The 22,758-nt window shown below is 40.3% G+C and overlaps 3 protein-coding genes across 3 annotated transcripts in view; 2 read left to right on the plus strand and 1 right to left on the minus strand.

Annotated features, from left to right (window-relative positions):
- The first annotated feature begins 294 nt into the window (after positions 1 to 294).
- LOC6037191 (putative polypeptide N-acetylgalactosaminyltransferase 9) lies at positions 295 to 4,635 on the plus strand. Its single transcript, XM_038254047.1, has 5 exons — positions 295 to 1,044; positions 1,121 to 1,655; positions 1,720 to 1,884; positions 2,005 to 2,657; positions 4,077 to 4,635. The coding sequence occupies exons 1-5, from the start codon at positions 1,036 to 1,038 to the stop codon at positions 4,467 to 4,469; spliced, it is 1,755 nt and encodes a 584-aa protein (XP_038109975.1). The 5' UTR covers positions 295 to 1,035; the 3' UTR covers positions 4,470 to 4,635.
- A 154-nt stretch (positions 4,636 to 4,789) lies between these two features.
- LOC6037192 (alpha-amylase A) lies at positions 4,790 to 6,496 on the plus strand. Its single transcript, XM_001847071.2, has 2 exons — positions 4,790 to 5,551; positions 5,614 to 6,496. Exons 1-2 carry the CDS (start codon positions 4,901 to 4,903, stop codon positions 6,460 to 6,462), a joined length of 1,500 nt encoding a protein of 499 aa, XP_001847123.2. The 5' UTR covers positions 4,790 to 4,900; the 3' UTR covers positions 6,463 to 6,496.
- Positions 6,497 to 7,885: 1,389 nt separating this feature from the next.
- Positions 7,886 to 22,758, minus strand: part of LOC6037194 (protein kinase C, brain isozyme) — a 76,503-nt gene continuing 61,630 nt past the window's right edge. The window contains 9 exon segments of the mRNA XM_038253726.1: positions 7,886 to 12,942; positions 13,002 to 13,142; positions 13,208 to 13,314; positions 13,317 to 13,395; positions 13,455 to 13,656; positions 15,088 to 15,179; positions 15,239 to 15,544; positions 15,603 to 15,831; positions 15,890 to 16,043. Coding sequence (XP_038109654.1) covers positions 12,790 to 12,942; positions 13,002 to 13,142; positions 13,208 to 13,314; positions 13,317 to 13,395; positions 13,455 to 13,656; positions 15,088 to 15,179; positions 15,239 to 15,544; positions 15,603 to 15,831; positions 15,890 to 16,043 — 1,463 coding nt within the window. The 3' untranslated portion in view covers positions 7,886 to 12,789.

Consider the following 22,758-nt stretch of genomic DNA (forward strand, 5'->3'; position numbering starts at 1 on the left):
AAACAGTTACCATCAACTGGGACTACAGTCTGAACAGGGACTGCAGAATCAAGTTAAAAATTTAAATAAATGAATCGTTTTTCTTTTCATTTTTATACTCAACAGTGCAAGTCACGTGGCCGATAACACGCCTGTTACAATTCAAGAGAAGAGAATCACGGAAACGCAGTAAAATCCTCAGCTCACCACAGACAGGCAGCAGAAAAAATGTATCAAACTGCACCAACGACACAAATCCGAACAGCAAATAGCTGCCGACTGGCTCGTCTTATCGTGCACTACTTGCAGTCATATTGCAGGGGGACTCACCACACCACTAGCACTAGTTATTCAAGCTGAATTAATTTGCAATCGCCCTATTATAAATGTTTAATAGGAAAAGAACCTGCTGCGCCCTTATTTGCTTACTGATTGGTTTGCAAGCTAATGGGAAAATAATATCGACCCATCTTTCAGAGTGTGTGAATGTTTAAGTTTGATACAAGAGCAATTAAAAACTGATAACTAGAATCATCAGAAAGTAACAAAAATACCCCAACCAAGTTACAACCGCCACGGACCAAGCAAGCACGCCCAGTTTTGTTTTCTTTCCCAAGAACGAAAACGTGCTGATCGAAGCAACCTGCTGCCGAGGCGCGCGCTCGCACTCGTTGACGTTCAGCATTGTCCGGTGTAGTCTTCCGCTAGTGCTGGTCGTAGTTGGCCATTTGCGTACCTTACGTTGTTTGTACAAGTGAGCCCTTGGATAAGCTTACTGATTGTTAGAGACCGGCGCGCAGCTTTCTTCGCGAAAGCCTACTGTGATGTGGGTGACGACGTTCAAGAGAATCATTCGTTCTATTGCTGTTATCAGAGGTAGTGTGGCCTAGGTTCGTCCTCGTTACTTGTCGGTTCGGCAAAAGTGACGATAACAGGTGCCCGATTGACGGTGACATGTGTCGTGAGACATCGACAACTTATTGAAGTGCCGTCAACGAGCTTCGCGACATTCAACTAGTTCGGTTCAGTTTCCCACGAGCGACGCACCGGTGAAGTATGATTCGGGTAATTGACAGATCTGCTTGACAGGGGGTGGATGTGAACACAGCGCCTACTAATCTAATCACGATTGCTCTACCAGGTGTTTAATAAGAAATGTTTCCTCGCGGTGTTGCTTTCGATCGTCTGCGTGACGGCGCTGGTGATGGTGTACAGTGCCCGGTGGGAGATGGCCGATTTCCAGAACTATATCCAGTTGAGGCAGAATCTCAAGTACAGAACGACTGTGGCAGATGAAAATGTGACTGAATTTAAATACATCTTGCAAACGCTCGATCCGAGGTTTCCGACGCCACCCGGTGACATGGGAGTGGCTGTTTCGGCGGGGGTTACCAATGCAGAAATCGCGTCCCTCATGAAACAGGGCTACGATATGCAGGGTCTCAACCAGTACCTATCGGATCTGATGTCGGTCCATCGGAGGTTGCCGGACACGCGGGACGCTTGGTGCAAGGAACCAAACCGGTTTCTACCAGATCTACCGGAAACTTCAATCGTGATCGTGTTCTACAACGAAGCCTGGTCAGTTTTGGTTCGAACCGTTCACTCGATTCTCGATCGAAGTCCACCCAAATTGGTCAAAGAGATCATTCTAGTCGATGACTTTTCCTACTTGCGTAAGTGATCTTGGAATGATCATCGATCTTCAACGGTCTTCTTAATGCAAGTTTCTTCCTTCAGCTCACACAAAAACCCAACTGGACGACTACTTCGCGGCATACCCCAAGGTACGAATCCTGCGAGCTCCCACCCGTCAAGGACTGATCCGCGCACGACTCCTTGGCGCTAGGAACTCCACGGCACCGCTTATTACGTTCCTCGATGCCCACGTTGAGTGCACAGTTGGTATAAAATTTCTTTTACTACCCCCGTCTACGATCGCGCCACGTTGCGTTTGTGCGCAAAAAAAAAAAAAGGCAAGCATGTTTTTTAAACAATGTCTTTCTTTCTTTAAACGGTCTACAGGTTGGCTGGAAGCGCTGTTGGATCCGGTGGCGCGAAATTGGATGACGATCGCAATTCCCACGATCGATTGGATCGACGAGCACGATATGCACCTGCGCACGGAAAATGCTCCCACATACTACGGGGCGTACGATTGGGATTTGAACTTTGGCTGGTGGGGCCGGTGGAGTCGCGTCAAGCAGCCCCAGAACAAGCTGGAACCGTTCGAGACGCCGGCGATGGCCGGTGGACTGTTTGCCATCAACAGGACGTTCTTCGAGCTGCTCGGGTGGTACGACGAGGGGTTCGAAATCTACGGCATCGAAAATATCGAGCTGTCGATGAAGAGCTGGATCTGTGGGGGAAAAATGTTGACCGTCCCATGTTCGCGAGTGGCTCACATTCAAAAGACGGGACATCCCTACCTGATGAAAGCGAACAAGGACGTTGTGAGAGCGAATTCACTCAGACTGGCGGAGGTGTGGATGGACGAATACAAACAGGTCATTTTTGATATCTATGGGTTGCCGCGGTATCCGGTGGAAGAGGTGGGTGATGTGTCCAGCAGGAAGGAGGTACGGCGGAAAGCGAAGTGTAAGACGTTCCGGTACTACATTGAGACTGCGTATCCGGAGATGAAGAATCCGCTGATTGAGGGAGCGTTTCGTGGAGAGGTGAGTTTACCAGTTTAGCATTTTTGATTAGTTATTTGCTGTCTAAACATAGTCTTAATTTTTAAATTCCTTTTTAAAAGAATAAATAAAAACTATTAATATTTTTAAATCTGAACTGTAATAAGGCAGCTTTTCCAGCGTGTTCTGTTTATTCCAATGTAAACTCGTGCTCAATTTCAAATTTGGTTGGTTTACTGACATGAGCAATACTCCCCGAATTCCAGAAATTGTCTGACGACGGGAAATCGGAACGGGAAATGGCAGTGATTTTAAAACTTATTTTTGACTTCTAGCAAAGTTTCAAGGAAATCGACGAGGGGTCGGCGCAACTTTTTTCGATTTCGTGTGAGTTGAAATAATGTTAGTTTTTGGACTGCTGTTTGGCACAGAATTTTACAGTTTTTGTTTTTTTTTAGATAGTTTCTAGAAATTGACCTCTAGTTGCTGGGATACCGGCGTTAGAAAATGGGGGATGTTTTGGGTGAAACTTTGAAAACATCAATTGTAGATTACATTTTTAAAACAACCTATCCGTCATGGGTTTCCTATATAGATAGGACCATTTGGAAATTTAATTTACAATTTTTCTATTTGTTTTTCTTTTCTATTCTGTATCCAGCAATCAGAGGTCCAACCTAATGGTTCTTAGGTAAGACTTATCGAAAAAATATTACATTAAAATAAAAAAGACGCCTAATTTTCAGTTAAAATTAAACTTTAACTGGTCATATCTCGAAAGCGGTACAACCAATAAAAATTTTTACCTTTCGATTGCAAATTAAATATTAAATTTTAAAGTTTAGTTAAAGGATTTCTGGAGTTTTATTGCAGACTACCTAATTGGGTTCTAAAATGAAGCTTAAAATTGTGATACTATTGTTCACAATGCTAAAGCTTATTTTTCTGAGTACAATGACCCTTTGTACGATCGAAAAGAATTTAAAATAAATTTTAAAATCAATTTTGAAGAATTAACATCCCAGCCCTTTTTGACTCGTACCGAGGGACCATAGTTGATCCATAAAAAATGTAGTCTTGTCAATTATTTTTGTTTGCATTAAAATGAAAGAAAAGTGATAAGGAATGATTTTTAACCGTGTTTTTTACCGTTGTACATAAAAATTTACATAAGGCTTTAGGACCCTATTGTCGTTTTACGCATAATTATAGCATGTGATTTTTGGACGATTCTGACGATTCTGAGTATACGTCAGTTTATCGTATACTTTTTGAAAAATCTGTATCAGCTGTTTTTTAACATGGACAGTTTTGCGTAGAATGGCAGCCAAGGTGGCGACAAAAGGATCCCAAACATCTCAATGATAAAAAAATCAACCAAAGCGTTTCCGAATTACTCACCTTTTTGTTTAGATTTTGTTTCCACGATAAGATTTTCACGTAATCAAATTCCGCCCACAGGTAAAAAATGCAGCCCTCGGCAACGACACGTGCCTCACGTATCACGCAGCAACCAACACCGTGGGCATGGACAGCTGCGATCACGCGGAAAAGTCTCAATTTTGGGTCCACAACTACTATCAGGAGCTGAACAGCTACAAGCATTGTCTCGATTACACGGGCTCGGAGCTCGGCGTCTTTGGATGCCACCGGGGTCGGGGAAACCAAGCCTGGCAGTACAAGATCGACTCGGGGCAGATAAAGAGTGTAAAACATGGCAAGTGTTTAGCGCTCGACATGGAGAGCCGAACGTTCCTGAAGATGGAAGATTGCAACGGTAGCAAGGAGGTGCAAAAATGGCTCGTTACGCCGGTCAGTTTGGATGTGTCTATTTTTGCGAAAACGAAAGGTTAAGCTTATAGATGTAAGTTTTTTTAGAAGTTAGTATACTGTACAATCCAGATCTCGCAAAAAAACATTGTAATTAATTAGCCAATCGTGACCCTTATAAATATTTGTAACAACAATCCTCTGTACAAATAGCCAATTAATATGCAATGAAATAAACTGACTGATGTAATTCTTTAGTCTCATTAGTCTTTGATATACTACTCGCTTTCAGCAATCTTATTTCATTTTAATGACAACAGCAGTAAATAATTACAGTCGGGAAACTAGTCTCTATAAGAGTGACGTCATTTCAGAAAAAAAACCCTCATCCGCAATGCCACCAGATCAACCGGAAACCAAACCGTGATCTAGTAACCTTTGCCTTCACAACTATACGCTAGGCAGCGCTCTGCTGACCACTCAGTCATTTACATCGCAGTAGCCGTCGTCGCACAATGCATCGCAGCCTACTACTACTAGTGACAATTTTCACGACCAAGGCCGGCGGTCAATTTGATCCGCATTTTGCGAAAAAGGAAGCCACCGGAATCGTGCAGCTTTTCGAGTGGACCCACGTGGATGTCGAGGCGGAATGTGTGGCGTACCTGGGTCCGAACGGGTTCGGTGCCGTCCAGGTGTCCCCGGTGAACGAGGTTCGCATTATGCCAAATCGATCGTGGCGCGAACGGTATGAACCGATTTCGTACAAGATTTCCGGCAGATCTGGTGACGAGTCGCAGTTCCGGTCGATGGTGAGCGCGTGCAACGACGGGGGAGTGCGCGTTTACGTGGAAGTGGTGCTGAACAACATGGCCGGTGGCAGTGGGACGGTTCGGGGGACCGCTGGATCGGTGGCGTATCCGGAAATGAAGGATTATCCGGCAACGCCGTACAGTGCTGGGGATTTTAACGATGCCTGCACGATTGTTGACCCGAGAGATGCTCACGAGGTGCGGAACTGTCAGATCGATGATCGGCCGGACTTGAACCAGGGGTTGGCACGGGTTCGGGACAGAATGGTCGAGTTCATGAACAAACTTATTTCGGTGGGTGTGGCTGGCTTTTACATCAATTCCGCTAAGAACATGTGGCCGCACGATCTGAGGGTATGTTTGTGCAAAACAATAATTTTTCAATGGTTACTTGGATCAAAAATCTCTTTTTCAAGGCGCTGTACTCGAAACTGGAGAATTTGAGCATTTCTGCGGGCTTCCCCAAAGACAGTCGACCCTTCATCTACCAGGACGTGGCTGATTTTAACGAGGGAGGCTCGAGAAAGACCGAGTACACGTACATGGGAATGGTGACGGAATATCGGTTCGCGTACGACATTGGAGAAGTCATGTACAAACGAAAACCGTTCCACCACATGCTCTTCACGGGAACCCGCCTGGGCTATCTTCCGCGGGAACGATCGGTGGTTTTCGTGGACTCCCCAATCCTGCAGCGACTTCCGGAGGTGAACGAAACCAAGCAGATCGTGACCTTCAAGCACCGTCGAGAGTACAAGATCGCGCTAGTATTTATGCTGGCCCATCGGTACGGAACTCCGCGGATCATGAGTTCGTTTGGGTTCAAAACGGACGACGAAGGACCACCGATGGACGCTCGAGGTCGGATTGTGTCGGTTGATTTTGATGACGCTGGACAGTGCACCGGAGGATGGATCTGCGAGCACCGGTGGCTGGTGGTGAAGCGGATGATGAAGTTCCGCGGTGCGGTTGTGGGACAACCCGTGATCAACTGGGTGGACAATGGACAAAATCAGGTTGCTTTTTGTCGAGGGAAGATTGGTTTTGTGGCTTTCAATGCGGAGATATCGATCAGTATGAAGGCGAATCTGTTTACGTGCCTTCCGGCGGGGATTTACTGTGATTTAATCAGTGGAGGAGTGGAGAGTGGTGAATGTACAGGAACGTCCGTTCTGGTGGATGCCAAAGGCCGTGCGGATATTTTTATTTCTAGCAAGCTGGAAGAACCAATTATTGTACTGCTTGTAAGCGAGAAAATAAAGTGAAATTTGATTGTTATCTCAAACTTGTCCCAAATCTTGAAATATATATTTTGAACAAAATTTCTGTCATCTTGCACGAATCGAGACATATGGAGTGAATTGAGACAAATTCAAACTTTTAAATTTAAAATATTAGAAAAAAAAATCAAAATTTTCAAAAACTATCAAACCATTTGAAAAAGTTAAAAAATATAAGAACATATTAAACATTTCAAAAATAACAAAAACATTATCAAAATTCAAATCACCAAAAAATATTGTTCGAATTTTTAAAACCTGGAAATGTTTGAATCTTTTTTTTGTATTTGCAATTTTGATTGCTTTTAGATTTTCGATGCCTTCCTCACTACTTACTTAACTTACCATGAGACAGGGATGCCAGATCTTTGAAATTTTGTGATAATTTGAAAGGTCTTCCAATTACCTCTCCAACGAAAGGCCAAATGCTTGATTCGGACATTGATTACAAATAAAGAGTCAGATCCGTCTTCAAAAAATTACATAAGCATCACTTTAGTGGTCAAAGCATAAGGCAGGGTTGCTAGATCTTTCAAATTTTGTACAAGTTTGATAGATCTCTCGATTACCTATTCAACGAAAGGTTGGATGATGGATCCGGACATAATTACCATACATTTAAGTGAGTTCCGACTTCAAAACCCACAGAAATTAGTTCAGATTTCGATTCTGACTCGATTTTATACGTGAAGGTGGGTCTCCGAGGTTTTATTAGAAAGTTCATTTCTGGAGTTTTTTTTTTTTTTTGAAAAGGTCCAATAAACCAAATTTTCAGTTTTTGCCTTTTGGGTGTTTTCAATACCCCTGACTCAAGGCGGTTTAAAAAACACCCAAAAAGCAAAAACTGGAAATTTGGTTTATTGGACCTTTTAAAAAAACTCCAGATTTTTAGTGCAGGATTATAGTGAAGAAGGCAAAACATTAAAAAATTACAGAAATCCAAAATATTTGAAAAAAGCAATGATCCATGATCTATGATCGAGATTTCTCTATAGTAAAATATCGATCGAGATTTGTAGATGGTTGATCAGAAACATATTATGGAGAAGTCTCTATCGTGAGTCGATATATTACGATCAATTTGTTTTCAATCCTTGGCGCTGAAGTACAGTCAACCCTCTGGATGACGTTATTGAAGTGGCCATCGAGAAAGAGAAGTACAATTAAACTGATGCAAAATGATGCCAGGATTGAGCTATAGAGAATTTCGAGGAAAGGAGAGCATCAATGTATGTAATTTAATCCGTAGTAAATTTTCAATAGGGTGAAATATTGGGTGTGAACTGTCACTAGAGCAAGTGGGATGGACTGTTTGTTTACATCCAAGGTATCGCCCTTCTGAAGTAACTACGGAAATAGTCAATACAAACTGTTATGATTTTTCGGCACAAAAAAAATACACAGCTAGTTTTCTTGTCTACAGATAAAAGAACAGTACTGTTTTTTTGTTGTTTTCTTGCTGTATTTCACCAAACCACGATAATCCTATTTGTTTCTTGTTTTTGCTACCTCCTTGAATGCTTTGCTGAATGTTTCACTGTTTTCTCCATTTTTGTATTTGCTTTTACTTGATGTTTTCTTGAGTGAGTGAGTGAGTTCTGTTTGTTTGCTTTCAATTTGTGTTCGTGAGTTGAAAAAGGAAGAAAGAGTACGTTTTTTCTATATGCTATTTGTATTCCATTGTTGTTTCTGAGTAATGTGTGTGTATGTGACTGAATTGCTGTCATTTACTGAGTTGCAAATTGTTTTTTTTTCTGTTTCATTCCGGGATATCTTAACCTTTTCTGCTCCAAGATAAATTGGTTTGTTTCTTACGCTTTAGTTAATATTACTCGTGAGTATGCTTATGTTGTTTTTCCTCTTGTGTTAATGCTAATATTTGTTTCTTTTGCCTTAAATTCAATCAATATCTTGAAATCTGATAACAATTAGAGGTGTGAAAAAGAAACACTGAAATATAAAATGCTTGAATCTCTTTAGTGTGTCTTTTGTTTGTTTTTAAATTTTATACGTGTGTGATATCTCTTTTTGTTTTGTTGCTGTTCATTCTCGAATATAAATTCAAATAGATAAATGTAAAAGATTAGCTAAAATTTTGGTTTTCCACATAGTAGTCCGTGTCGCGTGTCCCCTTATTGTTGATGTTCTGTCCCCGGCGAGTTGCCATGGTGTTTCGAGGGTGTAGGATTCGAAACTAAACAGCACTTTTTGTTTTCTTTTTGCACTCTCCATTTTTTCACATCCACGCTTGCTACGATTTACCGTTACGATTTTGTGATAGGTGCTTTGACTCTCGTAGTTTGTTGTAATAGTAGTTAGTAAGTAGTATAGTAATAGTTTCTCATTTCTTCTGTTTTCTTGTTATTATTTTCCATAATGCATGTGTGTCTGTGTGTATGTTCTTTTTGTATGTTGTTTTTTTGCTCATGAGAGTGATCTCGCGATTCTCACAAATTGTTACAGATTTAAAAATTAAGGCAGTGGTGAAATAGAAATTTCCTTACACATCTTGCATGTTACTTTTTTAATTTTATCAGTATTTCTTTTGTAAACGTTTGTTTATCTCTCACTTTTAGTGTTTATTTTACTCAGGTTCATTTATCTTGTTTTTTTTTTCTTTTCATAACTTGGGTTCATTCCGGGTGTAGCATTCCCGATTCGTCACTCGAGGAAGGAAACGTACCGAAACGTTGCCCCGTGAGCTCGGTAGCTTGTTTAGGAGTGGGGGGAAAATGAACATTCAGCGGAGGACCGTAGAACAAATCGGACATCTAAACTGTTTTTTTGTGTGTGTGTGTCGGAGTCGGTTGATTGCGTCTCGTTTCTAGGTGGGACTTCGTTGATGGTTAAGATTACACACGCGTGCGGGGCAACGTTTCGGCTGCCATCCCTAGCGCGTACCTCTCGAGGGTAGTGGTTTGGTATTCCTGTTTCAGTTTTTAATTGTTTGTTTAGTTTCCTTGTTTTATTTAACTCTTGTTCAATTTAGTATTCAAATAGTGGCAAGAACATTGGTAGAAATATAGGTAAGAACATTTCAAATTTAACAACAACATTTACAAAACTAGCCAAACGAAGACTATCATAATTATATAGTGACTATCATTGTTTATTCCTTTTTAATTTCTCTCGTTTGATCATTGCTGCCGCACGGCAACCAACGTAAAACATAATCAGTTTAGCAAATAAGAGTAAATAATCTCGTCCTTAACTACAAATAGTTACTGCTTCTTGCTTGCTTGTTTTTCTTTTAATCAATAAATATCTAAAAGGTATGCTCAGCTGGCACCCTGTTCGTCATACGCTTAGAAGTTAAGTTTTAACGAGTTTCTCTACGAGGGAGGGTTTCCTTTGTTTGTCACTACTTTATATCTTCGCACGATTTTTTGTTTGTTTTCGGGACTGCTGGAATGTTTCAGTAAAATGTTTCTCGCTCAGTTTGTCCCCTCTACACTGACCTGTTCGATCTCACAGTGTTCTAAGCTATTCATGATTCAATGTTGGTTTTTCTTCATTAAGATTAACTACATTTAGATTGTCAAAATTATAGTGAGATTTTTTGCATGTTTTTCACCATTTTTCATTCGTTTTTGTATGTTTTTGTTTTTTTTTTTGCGTTTGCTTCACAGGAGTTTTTTTTTTCACTAGAGAGGGTTTTACTTCCGCTTTAGTTGCGTTGTTGTTATTTTCTTGGTTTCTTGATACATATCCTAAAAGAGAGAGTGTTTTTTTTTGTTTTGTTTCTAATGTTGCTTTCTGCTCGCTCACTTGTTTACGACACGAATATTTTGCTGTTGTTTGCTTATTAATCGATTATTAGAAATGCTAGATTCAATGCTTTGTATCTCTTTTTTTGCTTCTCCCATTTTATCGGCAGTAACTGCACGGGAGAAGTTTCTGATAAATGTTGGTGTGGTTGAACTTTACCAACCAGCTTCGTATATAATGTAGTGCAAATTTATGATCCTCAATCTACGCTAAACTTTTTGTGTGTTGTGTATGTTTTTTATGTGTTTTTATTTTAGATTGGGGTTGTGAAGATCAAACGTCTAGGTGTGGCCGAAGCCTCGGAAGTTTTCTTCAAAGGGGCTGCTTCGACTATAGAAAGAGATGCATTTTTTGTTTGTTTTTCTTTGAAATGATTAAATTTCACTATTATCACAATTATGATTTAATATTTGTTAAATTTACTCTTTTAAATGTATGTTTTAAGTAAAAAGAATAATATACGTTCTGTTTTTTCATCATTCATATATAATATAAAGTGCAAGATTAAAGCTCCATTTTGTTGTTTCATTTTTTGAATGTTTATATACTTTTTTTGTTTGTCTGCCTATATGCCATACATAGTCGAGTTGATACGGCTTAAATATAATAATTATTGCTACTTAAAGAATTGGAAGTCGTTTAACGATATAGAGAATGAAAAACACGCCATTATATTTATGTGTTTTTTTAGGAGATTAAAACGAAACAAACGGGTTTAGCTGCAGAGCAAAGCAACAAAACACAACAAACGACAAAAGATTTAAAAATGAAATAATTTAGGCAACATCTAGATAGCACTGGTGCGCCATCTGTCACTTGGTAGGCTGCTTGCATGGTACATAGATTGGCTTAGGTAAGACGGATCTCCTGTTTTAATATAGCAAAAAAGACGGATTTTACCTGAAAAACATTTTTCTGAATTCCCGATCAAATTCATTGAGCTTTTTTTTAAGACTGTTTAGTTTTAAACTGTATCAAAAAACGTTTTTAATCAAACAACTTTAAACATAAAAAAATCAAGAGCAGGTTGACAGTTCATCATTTTTTTAATGGAACTTTTGTTTTATTTTCCATGGTTTGGAACAAAAATATTTCAAAAAAAAAAAATTTATCTTCGCAATTTGAATCGAATTTGCTCGCACTAATGACAACTAAAATTCGTTAATTCAGTTAACCATCTAGCCAAATAATTTGGAATTGCACAGTAAAACCAAGTAAAACATTGTTAAAGATTTTAGAAACATACGTTTTGGCCCAAAATCGATCGATTCCGGAGAAGGGTTTTCCCTGCAGAGTAGTGCTAAATTTCTCGATTTCAGAAATAAATTTACTTTTCGTGGTAACGAAAGTCTGTAAATTAGATAAGGTAAGGTGGTTAGCCCAAAACTCGGATTGATAACGAGATTTAAAAAAAAAAAATTGCCGATCAACCATGCAGAATAAAATCCGGTGAAATTTGTCAGGAAAATGGTCAAATTTTCACTTTTCTGAAAATCTCCATATTAAATCCGGTTTTCATGCTATTTTTTTCGGTTTTCATGCTATGTATATGCCTTGCGTGATTAATAATATTTGCCAGCTGAACGATCCGCCTTACCTTGTCAAAGTCATGAACCTCGTGGTAGAAGATGCTGTAAGAAAAACGGCCAACCGGGTTGCTTCGATTTGACCGCGGGAGGTTGCAACAAATTGTTCAAAGATTTTTTTCTTTCTTATAGAGGGTGAGTAATGTTGTGACTTCTTTTTCTTTTTTTTTGTTGCCTTCAACGCATCGCGAAGTGGTGCTTATTCAAATCTAGGCTTATGTTTTCATTTTGCCCTTTTTTGTTTGCTACGAGTGAGTACGTGTGTGTGTGTTACTTTTGCTTATGCTTTACTTCAACATCAATGTTTTTTTTTTTCTTTTTTAAATAGAATCAATCTTTTTTCCTGTCTTGTATATATATTTAATAAGAGTTCAAAAAGTGTTCACACTTTATTCACTTTCAAATATAAAAGGGGTGTATGTATGTGTGTATAGTATATAACAAGGTGCCACATTTTTAGTAGAAATAACAGTACACTACGAGATTATTTGGCCTGGATTTTTCTTGCACCATCTTGGGGTGCGGTTTAAAAGTTAGGTGGAAAATCAAGTCGTCAACACCCGAGGCAAGAAGGATACCGGGTTTGTATAAGATAAGCGTGAAACTGCTTCTTTTAGGCGCTCCAGTTGAGAAGGAGATAGAGCGAGCAGATGAAATATTTTTTTTCCATATTTTGGTGTCAATTTTTGTGTTTTTTGTTTCTTTTTGAAAGGAAGACCGAAACAGAATTAGTTACATGCCTAGGAGAGTAGCTTGAAAATGGCTTATATTTTGCATTCGCTTTGCAAATATTTATGGCTTTTGCACATTTCTCTTACAATGCTTACAAGGTAATCCCATTTCTTTGGATTGGATTGGATCTCTAGAACACGCCGCTACACGGATTGCACGACACTGAAGTTGAGCAGAATACTTGGTTGGTTTTTTGGTCACACACCTGCCTGCCTTCCGTCCCACCTTAAACGTGCTGGATAAACTCTGGATTGAGATAGGAGAACCCGTTGAACTCCGTCTGGTCAAGGTTCATCATGAAGAGCTTGTCGGTCGGCGTCAGGTCCGTCTTCTCCGAGGTGAACTGACGGTCAAAGTTGGACACGTCCTTGCGATGTTTCTAAAAGGAGAATTTGGTCTTGAACAAATTTGGCCACTTGAAGTTGCTTGAAATCTTACAATCTTCGGCTTAAACGGTGGCTGCACCTCGCGATTTTCGATCTTTTCCCAGTCGATGCGGCGGAAGAAGGCGTGAGCTCGGACATCCTCTTCACCACGTGCTCCACAGCCCAAACGCTTCTGCGGGTTCTTGGTCAACAGCTAGCAACGAACAATTTTGATCAATAATTAATCCCAGCTTAAAGAAACTACAAAAACAATCCTACCCCCTTGCAGACATCTTTGGCTTCCTTGCTCAAACTCTTCGGGTAGGACACGTTGTGATCCGTAATGGCCGCAAACAGCTCCTCTTCATCCTCCCCATCGAACGGGGCTGTCCAACGAGCATCTCGTACAGCAGCACTCCGTAGGCCCACCAGTCAACCGATTTACCGTACGGTTGGTACAAAATGATCTAAAATCACATCACAGGTTAAAACACCCCCAAAAAGAACTCCAAATTATCCAACCAACCTCCGGCGCTATATAATCCGGCGTACCGCAGAATGTCTTCGTGGTCTTGTCACCCGCGATGCCCTCCTTGCACATGCCAAAGTCGGCGATCTTGATATGTCCGTCCTGGTCCAGAAGCACGTTGTCCAGCTTCAGATCGCGGTACACGATGCCGCGGGCGTGCAGATAAAACAGCCCGATCGCAATCTCCGACGCGTAAAAGCTGAGAGGAAAGCAGTGGGGTAAGTAGCGGGATCAAATTTGGATCACACCGTTGATTGTGGGCATCGCAGCAGGCCATGAGCTCGTGGGCACTAAAGTTTATACTGTCATTTTTCCATCTTTTTGCAAATTCTCACTCACAGTAAAAAATATGGCAATTTTACACCTGGGAATGTTGACAGATGTTGCGTCAAAAAGTTGTTATTCTTCATCAGAAACTGGTGAAAATGTCATAATTTTATTATAATCAATAAAAACGTGTTAACATTCAACCAACCAAATTTTCAAATACTAAACTAATGATTATTATTCGTTTAGTTGTCAGATGAAAACATCGTTAAACTGTTCTATCTTTTTATATTGTTAAAAAAATTTACACAATTTTCGGAAGCTATATTTTTTTAATATGATATTTTTTATCTCTGACTGCCTCCTTAGTTAAAAAAGCTGGAATATTTATTTGCTGAAAACACCTAATAATTTAAACAAACTATCGACTTTGTTTAACAATGAAACGTTCGTTTTAGGAAAAAGAACACAGTCTTGTTTTTTTTTCACACAGTCTTGATTGTATAGCAAAATATTTAGTGAATATGATGAAATTTTAAGATGTATTATTGACCGAGTCACGTAGCCTAAAGTTAAGAAATACCCACTGAATCCGCTGTGTAAATGAGGCCCCGATACTCTCATGGGTCATGGGGAGAATACTATTTTTATTAATGTAAAGTGGCGTTAATACTAGGCTAAATTGTCTAAATGGACCGCCAGGTTCCGCTGGCTGAGGACCACTGTTCTAGGCAAATTTCATATGTGATGATTCAGCACGAGTGATATTCCACACTAATCCCGAAAACATCAACCATTAAATGTCCTAATGTTCGGCGCGTAAAAATGATTATCATATAATTAACACAGGCCCACTCTCGGGATATCAAAACAAAATGAACTTCCATCTCGTTCCACCCCCGCACCGTTCCAAAACGACATAATTAAGATCGAAAATCACCGTCACGTCGCGTCGAGACGCGGGGATAACGGCCATCCCTTGGCATCACCCATCCATCGTTAACCGGAACCAAATTCCCACGAATCACGCTCGCTCGTGGCACCCACTCAAAACGGGGGCGGGGTGGGGGAACACAACAAAAAACTAATTATCCTTTGCTGACCCCGGCCACGGCACTCCAAACCCGTGTCCGGCGATAAATCGGTGCGTTTTCCCTTTGCTTTCCCCACGAAAAAAGGAGTGAGCAATGAGGAACGACGTGGAAATAATACCATTAACTGTTTGCCAAGCTAATTTCACCCACGTGTGCGATTCATGAAATCGTAGTAGGCGACCCCAAATCGATCGCTTGGATTAGCGATGGCTACTGCGATGCGTGTGTGCGTTGCGTTATTGTTCTCGCTCTGCCTAGTAGGTACTTACACGGCAACCGGTTCCTTGAACTTGCCACACTGTTGAATCTGGAACATTAAATCACCGCCGTTGACGTACTCCATGACAAAGTATAATCGGTCCTAAAATAAGAAGGTAAGTTATTGTTATGTTTATTCGCCTAATGAGTACAAGTACTAACCATCGTTTGGAAACACGAGTGCAGCTGCACCAGGAACGGTGGCTTTTGCGACAGTGCCAGCACCCGCTTCTCCACCATGGTGCACTCCACGTCGTCGTCCTGGATGATGATGTCCTTTTTCAGGATCTTGATCGCGTACAGCTCGTCCGTGCCCTTCCGCTCGGCCAGCATTACCTTGCCGAATGAACCCTTGCCCAGTACCATCAAGAAGTTGAAGTCCGTCGAACGGATGACGTCCTTCTTGCCCATGTTGTGCGGAACGTCCTTGTCGCCCAGCACGGGAATCTTCTTCGAGATGGATGTTTTCTGTAAATAAATTAAATTTTACTTTTCAAACAATTTCCCAGTCCCTCAAAACACCAACCCTCATCTGACTCTTGAGTTGCACCAGGTCGGCACCCTCCTCCGGCACCGGCACGTTGTAATACTCGCCCTCCTCCTGCGTGAGCAGCTTGAACCAGCCGTCCACCGGGTTCTTGAGGACCTCCGAGATGCCGAACGACAGCGAGCCCATGAAATCGTTCCGCGAGGTTCGATCCCAATCCCACACCTCGATCAGCACCCGGCGATCCTTGTCCTCGCCCTTCAGTTCACTGCAAAACAACCAATTAATACAGAATATTAAAGAAAACAAAATTTAAACCAGCTTACAAGATGAGGGTCTCGTTCCACACCGGATTGAGCGACGCCCGGATGGTCTTGGTTTTCTTCTTGACGTTGTCCGCATCCGGGATGAGCTTGATCTTCACGTACGGATCGCTCGAACCGTTCGGGTCCATCGGGATCAGGTTGCGGCCCTGTTTCACTGCAGATAATGGTGGTGAATATTAGTCAAAAGTTTGTTTTTTGGCTAAAATACAAAATCGTGGAGACGCATGGTTATTGATAAACAAATTGATATTAACATTCATAGAAAATATCTGAGTAATTTTCTAACAACTCACACGAAATCGAGAAAAGTTGCTTCTCTTAGATTTGCGTGAAACTTTGTCCTAAGGGGTAACTTTTGTACCTGGTCACAAATCCGAGATCCATTTTTTGATATCTGGTGACGGAGGGGCGGTACGACCCCATAAATTTTTAAACATGCTTAAAAAGACGTGTTTTTCAATAATTTTCACATTCAACATTCAAAAAATGTTTACATGGCAGCTGCGGGTTTGTTTGAATCAGATTTCCTATCCATTTCAGGTGTGTGCTTTTGTGTCGCTGTTCGTATAGTGTGAGTGATTGTGGTAATCGAATAATAGCGTCATTGCACAGTGGTCCAGATCGCAAAATTAAGTGGAAAATGGATTTTCCGAAAAATGGTTAAGTTTTGGAGCTTTGGTGTCTTCAGAAGAGTTGTTGCATATGGAAAGGGGCAACTTTTGGTTTGGTTGAAAATTAGGGTGGTTCACGATTAGGGTGATTTTAAAATCTAACTTTACAGGAATATTTTTGGGAATTTTTAGTCTTCTAGAAAGTTGACGGGCTTGCCAATCCAAGCAACTTTGTCGAAGACACAAAATTTTATCTCGTAATCTACGCCTTCTACGACCAAATTTATAGAAAGCATCTGAGCAAACCTTCAAAAATCAGTTTTTAACGTGGCAATTCAGGGTTAAGTTTTAGAGAAAGTGGTATTCGGGGCACTTTTAGAGCTCTAAAAACAAACATTTTATTATCTGACAAGTCAATTTGGACTTAAGGGTCAAAGTTACAGCGATTTTAAGGTAAAAAGATGCAAATTTAAAACTTAAATATCTCGAAAAGGCGCAAGCCAAATTTTAAGCACTAGGTTGCATTTGAAAGAGGAGATCTAGCACTACAAACGCTGAAAAAATCTCAGGGGTGTTTTTCTTTAAACTCGAGATATCTTCATTTGATAAAGTCTAATTTTCAAGGGAAAACCTTATGGGACCACCCTAACGAATTTCGAAAATTGTCCAAATATATGTTTTTCCATGTAATTTTGGCCGCTGAATCTGAATCTGCCCTCAGAATTGACCCAAAGTGTCGAAAAATCGATTTTTGGTCATATTTTGGGTTTTCATGTAAAATTATCATTTAAACCCAAAATATGACCAAAAATCGATTTTTCGACACTTTGGGTCAATTCTGAGGGCAGATTCAGATTCAGCGGCCAAAATTACATGGAAAAACATATATTTGGACAATTTTCGAAATTCGTTAGGGTGGTCCCATAAGGTTTTCCCTTGAAAATTAGACTTTATCAAATGAAGATATCTCGAGTTTAAAGAAAAACACCCCTGAGATTTTTTCAGCGTTTGTAGTGCTAGATCTCCTCTTCAAATGCAACCTAGTGCTTAAAATTTGGCTTGCGCCTTTCGAGATATTTAAGTTTTAAATTTGCATCTTTTTACCTTAAAATCGCTGTAACTTTTGACCCTTAAGTCCAAATTGACTTGTCAGATAATAAAATGTTTGTTTTTAGAGCTCTAAAAGTGCCCCGAATACCACTTTTCTCTAAAACTTAACCCTGAATTGCCACGTTAAAAACTGATTTTTGAAGGTTTGCTCAGATGCTTTCTATAAATTTGGTCGTAGAAGGCGTAGATTACGAGATAAATTTTGGTGTCTTCGACAAAGTTGCTTGATTGGCAAGCCCGTCAACTTTCTAGAAGACTAAAAAATTCCCAAAAATATTCCTGTAAAGTTAGATTTTTAAAATCACCCTAATCGTGAACCACCCTAATTTTCAACCAAACCAAAAGTTGCCCCTTTCCATATGCAACAACTCTTCTGAAGACACCAAAGCTCCAAAACTTAACCATTTTTCGGAAAATCCATTTTCCACTTAATTTTGCGATCTGGACCACTGTGCATTGGTGCGCTGGAAGTGGGGACGCGAAGTCGTGATTATTCAGGTTAATTTTGTGTGTTTTTGTGCCGCTGTTCGTATGGAGTGAGTGCATAATTTGTAAAGGGAGCGCGTGGTCGTAACGCATATTCGGAGTGAAAAGTGATTTTTTGTGATTTTCAAAGCCCTTCCTATATCAACGTTGATCGGAAGGCACGGCGTCGGGTGGATTATGTTTAAATTTTTCGAACAAGGTTTTATTTTTCTGCGGTGAAAAAGCCATCTCTATATAATGATCGAAAGACGCACTGACTATTTGGATCGTCGAGTTAATAGTGGAGCATAATAACTGTGTGTGAGCGATTTTGTGTGTTAACCAGAAAGACCATCCCATAGCATCGTTGCTCGGAAGGCTCGCCGACGGGTCTGTTATGAAAGTCCTCCCCATAGCGTCGTAGCTCGGGAGGCATCGAAAAACCAATACCTTATCCTACTAACCCAAAAAAAAAAAAAATAATCACGTGATGCTTGAAGGAGATGCTGTGGATTCAACGGTCTCAAGCGGTATCAACAAGTATATAGCGAAAAACTATGTGCTTGATGAGTCTGCAACTTCAACTATCGGACTAACATTCCTCCCTTTCGTTGAACTGCAGGTTTCTTGGGAGGGCGCCGGTATTGACTAATAAAGTAGGGATCTTCAGAGGTTAAACAGTGAACGGATGATTGGCTCCCACTGATCATTTTTGATTCATTGTTTAACTTCAGCTGATCTGTCAATAACGGAGTAGCAGCTCATTGGCAGTCAACCATGCTCATGCTCATGCTCATGCTCATTTCCTATCCATTTCTAGCAAAAGTTTGTCATGAGATATCTAGCTGTTTTTTTTTTGTTTGACCAGTTGACAGCTCGAGCTCGATCATTCCCAGACAGGAGGAAGTTCTTGCAAAATTGTTTTTGTTAGAATCCTTGTTTTGTGATACTTTCGATTAAAAACATATTTTTAGAGAAGGCCAAGCTTGGCCATGACTTCTACAGGCAAAAAGCAAAGGTTTTGACAAAAAAAAAAAAACAAAAAAATGTAAATTTGATTTTACATCTAAACTGCGTTTAACGGCGTTAATATAAAATTTGATGGGGCTCTTGGTACTATCAAAACATGCATGAATCCCAATTTTTTTTTTCAAATCAGACCGTGGGAAATCTCTAGATGCCATATCGATAGGAATATTTTTTTGCAGCTTTTATTAAGATAATGCCTGATTATTTGTTTCTAAACTGGTGTACTTCCTACTGCGTGGAACAAACCTGGTACATTTTTTTCCAACACTTGGCATACATAAAAAACTTTTTTCATCAAATCTCCTCCCAGCCAAATTTATTTATTCAGATTTGCTTGTTCATATAAATTTTCAGCTTAATCAACATATTTTTTTTTTCAACGTGGTTCAATGTTTTAAACTTTCAACTCATGCAAAAAGTTCTCCACCCTTCAACCTGGCTTTTCAATCCAGAGATCTTGAGTTCGAAAACCGCTTCTTGATGATTAATTTTGTAATGCAAAGCGGCGAAATGCCATATTGTCTCATAAATTGCAACTGAGCGACTTAATTATCGTAACAAACAAAATTAATAAAAAAAGAATCAAGTTTGCTCCGTGACATTTTTTATACAAGCACAGGTACAGGTAATTCAAACCAAATTTAGAACCATTAGAGCAGCCCCTCTTTTCCACGGCACAAATCCTTCCCATTTTTTATCTCAACAACATTGTTTTCGCTCCTAATAAACGTTCACTTCATTCACGGGAAAAAGGAAAACGCCTCCTCCCTGCCCGAAAAAAAACCCGCCCCACATCAGACTCCAGATTTCCAGTACCACTCTGGTGGATGGGAAAAACGGCTAAAATTTATTACGTGTTTGTTAGAAATATAAATATACACGTCCCTCCTATCTTACTCGCCGCTCTTCGTGAGCTGCTGGAACTTAATCCTCCTCCAGTTATTTTCCCCGGTAACGAAATAACACGAAACAACCACCCAAATCCCCCCGTTGAGCATAATGTTTGATAATTTTATCTCCCAAATTAAATGCCATTTTCATTTTCCACTTTTCCTCGGGTCTCTCTCTCTTTCTTTGAGGTAGTGGTCGAGGTTGTTGGGCTTTTTCTTATCTGGTGCAGTGTGCTGAAGGGTTACGTTACATTTTAATTAGGTGGAGTTGTGTTTTTTTAAAGAAAGTTGATCTTTAAAAAAGATTAGTTCGAAAATTTGTCCGCATTCCCTTAAAATCACACAACCGTGCTAAGCTCGGAATGGCCTACCTGGACCCGGTCCGCAACCACGGGAATATTTCAACAATAATGGACGTGTCACTCCCACTCATACCCCATCAACTCAAGTAGGCCATGGACAAACACCATCAGTGGGCCAGATTTTCTGCGCAATGCCGACTGCGATAAGGGAAAGTGTCACCGTAAGTGAAAGGGAGATCCTCGTCCGTCATGACGTCCTTAGAGGAGAAGGAAAATGTGGAAAACGGGAAACCATCAGAGATCAACGCGGTTTTCGTGGTTTCCTCTTAAGGACGGACTAGAAAATGGAAGGTTCTGTTATCTGACAAAACAGAAGATTAATGATGAGCCCCAATGTTGGCGGTTTGTGGTGGTGGGAGAGTTAATTTTGGACCAATAAAGGGAACTTTTTACTTAATAGCCCATTTAAAAAAGCTCATCAATTTTCAGTGCTCTAACCCAGCACGTACTTTCCAGGAGGACGAATCTGTATTTTTATAAGAGAAATCAGTGTCGGCCATCCATTCTGCCCAAATTGTAATGCACATCCGGACAATTCTATTCCATTCACGAACATCTTATTGTGCAGGCAGACTCTCACAGGAAACATTACGAAATTCCACTTCCAAAGAAGATATTCTTGCCGTTTCATGACCTCGTTGCAATTTGCCGAACGTGTGCACTGTCTGTTCCATTTTTCTTCTGATGTCATTTGGCTGAGGGCAGCAAAAAAAATCAAGCAAAAAGAAAGCACATGAGCAGCCACTATCTTATCAACGACGACATAAACCCTGTAAAACCCATTTTCTTTGACGAAAAAACCCTCAATTATTTTTAGATTATCAAATGAAATTTGGTTAAAATTTTAAATTTTTTCATGAAAGCCAAACATTTCCAAAGTAAAAGTACCCAAAATGACATCCAAAACACATTGAAAAATACTTTTAAAAAAATGGCTGTAGAGGGTTGAGAATCATGAAAAGTCTTTTCACATGCTGAAATAACGTTTCCATTACGGCGAAGCTTATCTCCTTTGTTCGCTAATTCTTTTTTTGGACAGGCAACGGCAAATTGCTATTGGCACTTATAAAACGCTAGGCTAACTATGGCACATCAATAGTTTTACAACCGCGGTTTGCCCTCCGGGAAACCTAAATTCGTATAGGTAAATAGTGACTATTACGAACATATCTAACAGCAGAAAATCTAGCGAAAAACAAAATCTTTGGTCAATTTTGTCAATTTGGTCAATTTTGTCAATTTGGTCAATTTTGTCAATTTTGTCAATTTTGTCAATTTTGTCAATTTTGTCAATTTTGTCAATTTTGTCAATTTTGTTAATTTTGTCAATTTTGTCAATTTTGTCAATTTTGTCAATTTTGTCAATTTTGTCAATTTTGTCAATTTTGTCAAGTTTGTCAATTTTGTCAATTTTGTCAATTTTGTCAATTTTGTCAATTTTGTCAATATTGCCACTAAGGGGAGGATGCCAAGCATTTAATTCACCCTAAAACAAAAAGCAAACCAAAGCATCAGCCTACTTCGATAGTGAGCTTTCAAAGCTGCGTCTTCTACTTCCTCTCTGCATATCTACCAACATGTAGGCAGACAGGGTAGAAACATCGCATTCGGTCCTCGTTATCCTGAACGTGGTGGGTGGTGCACACTGCATGGCTGCCTTCGATTTGCCAACTTTTCATCGTCGTCGTCGCCACCACCACCGACCGTCGTTCAGTGCCTACTGAGTTTGGGTAACCAAAGCTAATTGGCAAAAGGGGAGTCTGCCAACGTGCCTTGTGTGTTACGTGGTGGAAGGGTCCTATGGCTGTGTGCAGAGCTAACTTTTTGGCCACGGTGCACTCCAAGTCACGTGGCCGTTTCGTGCAGATATACATACAGCTCGGTAGTAGATTCCCCCAGTGAATGGCAGGAAAGTGAGCCCCCAAAGCCCATTAGTGGAAGTAGGTGCAAAACCTCCGTCATTCGTTACGTTTCGGGATGGACAACGATGACGGCAATGGGGGCCGTTTATCCTATCACGGTGGGTTCGATGAAATTTTTTAGTAATTCAAAATATTTTTACGAATGTTAAACATAAAAAATGCGGACAATTTTTTAATTATTCGACTAAATAATTGAACGAAACCCACTGTGCCTGCCACGTTCCCCATGGAGATTTGCACGATCATCGAAGCCTTTGTGCATTTGTCGCTGATTGGACTGGAGAATACACCACCCTCCAGAGAGAAAGGGAAAGGGTCGGAACAAGTGCAGCAGGTACCGACAAACCTTCAACAGTGTGGCAAGTGAAAGAGAAAAAAATATAGAAAATTTCCCAGCATGAAAGGATCTCCTCTGGACACCCCAAGGACACACAAAAAAAAGAACGTGTACATTTTTATGATATTTGTATTTCCAGTTCA

Source organism: Culex quinquefasciatus, chromosome 2, assembly GCF_015732765.1.
Source record: "Culex quinquefasciatus strain JHB chromosome 2, VPISU_Cqui_1.0_pri_paternal, whole genome shotgun sequence".
Classification (NCBI taxonomy): Eukaryota; Metazoa; Arthropoda; class Insecta; order Diptera; family Culicidae; genus Culex; species Culex quinquefasciatus.